Below are 6,000 nucleotides of genomic sequence, written 5' to 3'. Positions count from 1 at the left end.
ATACACACGAGCATATATACATGTATACATACACACTTGCTGCAGAATGCAAGGGCTTCCAGTGGCATATGATTCATAGTACCAATCTATCACATGCAGGTTGGGTTTTTTCCCATACAAAACCAAAACAGTTTTAGAGGTGCACCTCCCCCTGCATACATAAGTAGCCATTAATGTGTATTCACATGCATTATTACCCACTCATTGATTTATGTTAACCAGATTTAATTTTTAATTTTTTTTAATGTAAGCCATAAATTATTTTAGTTGCAATACCTAGCCAGAACACTCCAGTGACCACAGTACTCCTGGGTTTTATGGTAACTAATACCTCCATTGGCAAAACATACTTAATAAAATTACTCAAGTTTTGTTTGCTTCATATTGCTTCATTTTTAAAAATTCATTTTTGTGTACAATCTTTGCTGTTAGTACACTTCAGATTTGCTGAAGTGCAGTAAACTATGAGAGCTTGTTATTCAGAAGCACCTAGACTTTTTTTGATATTAAATGGAAGCCATCAGCAACAAACATTGTATGGAGAATTCATCAGGTGAATGAACAGTGCACATCAGTCAGTATGAGATGAAACTGTTTTCCAAACAGCTGGTAGCCTTCACAAAACAAATTATGTGTGATGTGGTCAGTCCTGCTGAGACAGCAGAAGGACATAAGAACACAAGCGACTCAAGGGTCAGTGTTTATCCATATTAATGTAGCTTTGGTTCAGAAATTCTTTAAGTGTTGTAGAGCACCTGGTTTAGTGACAAAACACATGCATCTCACAGTGCTAACAGTATAATGCTAATAAACTATAAACTGCAGCTTTCAAATATTAATAGCATTTAATAAAAAAATTTACAGATATTTTCTTGTTGACAAATGTGCAGTACAAATGCAAGCTCCTTGGCCACAAACCCTAATTGTGTGTGCATCAGTCTTGTGCTGGCCTAACAGTGCAAGTGCTGGGATTCAAGTATGCTTTTCCATGTTTGTGTTAAGCAACAGAGATTACATGATGACATTTGGGGGATTTTCTGCTCACAAGGCCAGGATGTGAGAATCAAGCAAAGCAATGCAGCAAAGGAAATGCTGTATTTCCCTCATCTAAAGGCATAAAGGAGAGAAAACACATTTCACAAGCAAACCAGCTTCACATACCACCAAGTTATTGCTTCAGCTATATCAGCTGTACTAAAATACAGGACTACAGGTTGCAATCTAATCTGCCCTCACATGAAGAGAAGGTGAAATCTACAGTGCAAGTCCTCCATGAAAAAGGATCAAATTGCAACACCAGAGTCCTGTTTCATAGGACAGAATTTATTCATCATTCAGTTTTGCCTATGAATTAATTTTTTGTAGGTCAGTTAGATCACAGTCAAAAGTACATTGTTTACATTTCTGTGTTTCCAGAGGTACTACTTCATGCCAATTCAGGTCTGCTCAAAAACAGAATATAATATGGACACTTGTTTCCAAAAAGCTGACAAAATTATCGCTGAAATTTTACGTCCAAAATTAAAACTTATTTCACCAAATCAAGTCTTTACTCCACTTAAGAAAATCTGACAGCCTATTAATTAAAAAAAAATTAAAACAAAACAAAACAAAAAACCCAAACAAAAACCTGAACTGATCAGGCTTTTTTCAATTAAATAATAATCTAAGATTTTACAAGATATTCACATTCAGGCAACTGTCTCCTGACTCATCTGACAGATGCCATAATAAAAACAAGAACACTACTCTCACATTCTTCCTGACAGCAGTGATTAGTGCAATTTATCACTGCACTACAGTTTTAATAGTGCAAGGTGTGCCTGCTGACATTTCTCACAATCACCTGCTACATGATCCTTATTCTCAAATGTCTGTACCTGTAATTTTCATTAGAATTTTGGCATTTATGTTAACACTTAAGAAAAACTATGGCTTTATCCATGAAATATATAGCCTACCTAAGCAAAATTTTTAAACCATTTATTTAAAACAATAAAACTGAATTGGAATGAAAATTACTTGGTTAAGCCATAAACTGTGCTGCCACTAAACTCAAGATCTCAGGGTTAGCTACAAAACACCAATATGTGTACTTGTGCATCTGTTACAGTCTTTAAAAGTTCATTTAAAATGTAACACTGATAAAACTTTTTTTACCTCTAATTCTAATAATTCATCTTATTTTTTGCAACATGTTTGATTACTTGTATCGAAAGTGTCATCTGAGATTCGCTGTATTACAACAGGACTGGGACTGTAAGAAACCCATAAATGCACATGTAAGAAGGCACTTGTCTTCCAGTAGTTCAAGTCAGAGAAGGCCTTACCCAGACAGTGGCACCTTACACTTTGAAGGATTAGCAAATGTCCCCAGGCTTTGCCACAGTCTCAGAAGCTGTCCTCGTGTCCCTGGACAAAGGTGCTGTGTGTGGTCTATAACACCATGAAGCTCATGACGAATTCCAGTAGTTTCTGCCGGTTGCTCTGAGGTAGGAACGTAGTGCCGAGTTCCAAAATGATGTCTTTCCTCTGCTGAGTCTGCTTGAAAACCTGAAGCACAGTGTGAACACATGTAAGCATCACCCTGTTAAAGGAATCTCCTTTCTTCTGAGATTTAAATGTTATGGTCTATGCTGTTTTCCCTCCTTTACAAGACTTCTTTCTTTTCGTTTCTTGAGGGCTTAGATGGCAATGCCTTTTAGGTATTATTAGAATTCACTCAAGGTTGAAGCCCTTCAGGGGTTATACAAGAGAAGAAATTGAAAAATAAGTACAGTAGGTGATAAACAGCCAAATCTTAACAGTGAGGGACAAAACAAGCAATCAAAGGCATCCAATTGAAAGTGTAAGCACTAAAAACAAGAATTCAGATCTATGCTATAACAGATACTCAGCAAACATTACCTAGTCCCACTTTTCATTCTAGTTTATCCTGCTGTTGGAAAATGAGATTCAATATGTGCTTTCCTCACAGCTATTCAGAGTCTAGGAAGATACTTTTACTAGGCCAACTATTGTTGGATTATTCAATATATCAGAATTTAAAGGCAAAGACTTCAAAACCCATACACAGCAATGTTTTGCCTAAATGTCAGTATTTCCAAAATTTTAACGCTGTGTCTTATCTAGCATTCAGGAAGCCATGCCAGTCTGATGAAAGAAAGCACTTCACTTGCAAAATCTAGATGTGTGATTTATAATTCAAAATACTAGTGGTAAAGTACAAAATTGAATGTTTATCCTAAAGAACACTTGTACCCTCATGGTGAGCACTGAAGGTGTATAAGGATGGTTCTTCTGGAGCATCAATCATTGCTAAGCCAAAATTCAATAACTAATGCTTTCTTAAAGATTTAAGTAGACTTCAAAATTAAATTTAGCTGTTACTGAGCACAGAACATGCTCTCAGCCTTTCAATATGGAGTAGAACAGAGGAACTTTATTTGCTGTGAATAAAGATGTCTGGTCACCCAGCCATCCAGACAAGCCTCCCCAGGGGCAAAAAGTGTCCTGTTCTGCAGCTTGTGCTCTCTGTTACAGCCCTCAGCCTGAAGGAAACCAAAATGCTCCAAACCCACAATACATTTCCACAGATACATTCACTGATTTTAAACTGACACTGGACAGATTCCTTGAAATGTCCAAATAGTGCTCATTATTGATGTGAAACTTGAGAGTCACCAGCTCTGAGCACCAAACACTTACTCCAATTTCCTTGAAGACTTTTACTGCATTTTTCACGTGACTGTAGGTAGCACTCTCAGCTGCAAGAGAGAAAAAACCCAGAGATAAACAAACCAAAGCTCAATTTGGGCTACCTTGTGGTAGAAAGAACAGAATGAATCAAACCCAGTTCCAAAACCAGTTTAACATACCATACACAGCAACATTCTTCTCCGTCCTGCTTATTAAGTGCCTGTGTAGCTTCTGAATATATTCAGACTCTAGAACAGGACCACTAAAATTGTGCACAAAGATGACAGCAGAGCTGTATGCCTCCAGCAACGGTCCCAGTAACCTCTGCAGGAAAGTGATGTACTGCTGGTGCTCTTGAGACTGGCTCACCTAAGAAAAGGCAGCAAAAGGTTTAGTGGCAGAGACCAGTGGAAACCTGATAGAACCTGCAAGGCATGACATGGTGAAACAGCAACCAAAATAAAAACAAAAGCACAAAAACTTGTACAGAAACAAGCGTGGGAGCATAGCAAAAAAAGAGGTTTATCATGAGGACAAAACAGGCACTGAACAACAGACCAATGCTATTTCTCCCTCCTCCAGAGTATTACTATTTTCTCAAGATAAAATTAAAGACATCACACTGATCTGCAGCCAACAGAAAGGCTGCCCTGCATTCACAGGGATGGACAGAAGTTTTCAAGTGTTAACAAGAGATCCTAAGGCGTGTTTGTGTCAGCTCTGAGGAAACTAGTAATGTATTTAAAATCAACATAAGCAATATGTGAAGTGAAATATAGGGTGAATATAAATAACAGCTGGATGTGTCCTTTTTAGACTGCATGTAAAGAATAAAACCAAGATACTTGAGGCTTTATCAATTTCCAGGACTCCAACCATTGCTCTTCCACCTCTCTGTAAAGATTATGTTTCTTCAGCTGTTTTCCTCATGGGAAGGAGACAAATGGACCGTACAAAAATACTAACTAAAACTAATTGCAACCCCCCCCCCCCCCACACACACACCCCAAAATTATTAGTACCTGTCCTGAATAAGTGAAGTAATTTATATCTCTCACAAGAGGGTTTAGCATCAGTAGCCTAAGGCAAATATTACCTTCAGGTAGCAATCTCTCTGCTCCTCTCCAAAATCACTGTCTTCATCTTCCTCATCACTTCTCCAAGATAATGGCTCAGGGAGTTTTTTATTCCATTGCTGTTCTGTAAGACTGGGGCTAACATCCTCCTGATCATCCTGCTTAAATTTCAAAAGCAAGGTGGTAAATAGGTAAAACTCCAAACCCAGGGAAGCAATAGGTATATTTTATAACCTCATCTGACTTAATCAATGCATTTATTAACCACTATTTAATGGAAGCAATTGAGTCTCAATTATAGGCAGCATCGAGAAAAGGAGAGAGAAGAGACATTTGGAAAAAAAAAACCTGTTTTTTTTTCCTTTTTTCTTATTTGGTGCTTAAAGGTTTGTTTACTGGGCACAAAAAAGAAGTTTATGAAGCAAAGATATGCTGAACCAGCTGCCTCTACTCCTAAGGTTTTCTTTGCACTGTGCACCTCTGGCAAACTGCACCACAGAGTGACTCTCCCACAGCCCTGAAACTGCAAGCTGAGGAGTTTTACAGTCATTCTGAGATCAAGGCAAAGCAATTAAAGAATGACAAAAGGTCTAGACTCCTGACTCCAGTAGAGTAGAAAATGAAAACCCATTTACCCATGCTACACTTGAAAGGGCTCCAATAATAAAATAAATCGCAAGTTTCACGACACTAGAAAAATAGGTGTCTGCCTTAGGAGCCTTACTGGTAAAATGAAATTACACACAGAGTCATGAAGCATCACAGGCTGACTGTACCCAACCGTCTCCGACACTTAGGAACAGAGGAATGAAGCAGCCTCAGTCCTGGGCACATCGTTACAAGCTTTCAGTAACAACATATACTTAGAACAAGTCTCACAACTAAGGAGCATAAACCACCTATAACAGAGTACACTACTCCCACAGTATCTCTGCCACTTTACCTCAGCCACCAGGAGAATGCCATACTGGATCAGCCTTTCCACAGACTCATGGCAAACTTGATAGATCATCTGGCAAGGCTGCACAACATAAAAGGAATGCAATGAAAAAGTCACATCCATTACAGCACCATCACTCCCTGTTCAGTATGAATGTTCTACATACAGCAGTATTATTTCTTTTATGCAAGCTGTTAAACTTTTATCAGCATAATCCCAATGCACCACTCTTGTGTTTATCCTGGCAGACATTAAAAAAAATTATAGTGAAATAGGGCATTTAAA

The 6,000-nt window shown here is 38.2% G+C and overlaps 1 protein-coding gene across 2 annotated transcripts in view; it reads right to left on the bottom strand.

The window, feature by feature from the left end:
- Positions 1–406: 406 nt before the first annotated feature.
- The window catches only part of GPAM (glycerol-3-phosphate acyltransferase, mitochondrial), a 28,589-nt gene continuing 22,995 nt past the window's right edge, over positions 407–6,000 (bottom strand). Inside the window, exons 17-21 of one of the 2 annotated variants that reach the window (XM_066323585.1) lie at positions 5,719–5,796; positions 4,796–4,936; positions 3,879–4,068; positions 3,709–3,767; positions 407–2,553 (exon numbers count right to left, since the gene is read on the bottom strand). In XM_066323585.1, the coding sequence (XP_066179682.1) occupies positions 2,437–2,553; positions 3,709–3,767; positions 3,879–4,068; positions 4,796–4,936; positions 5,719–5,796 (585 nt within the window). In that variant the 3' untranslated portion in view covers positions 407–2,436. The remainder of the gene's footprint in view (positions 2,554–3,708; positions 3,768–3,878; positions 4,069–4,795; positions 4,937–5,718; positions 5,797–6,000) is intronic. The other variant, XM_066323586.1, reaches the window with a different exon arrangement.

This window comes from Sylvia atricapilla, chromosome 8 (assembly GCF_009819655.1).
Source record: "Sylvia atricapilla isolate bSylAtr1 chromosome 8, bSylAtr1.pri, whole genome shotgun sequence".
NCBI classification, from domain to species: domain Eukaryota; kingdom Metazoa; phylum Chordata; class Aves; order Passeriformes; family Sylviidae; genus Sylvia; species Sylvia atricapilla.
This window is presented reverse-complemented; position numbering and strand designations above follow the sequence as displayed.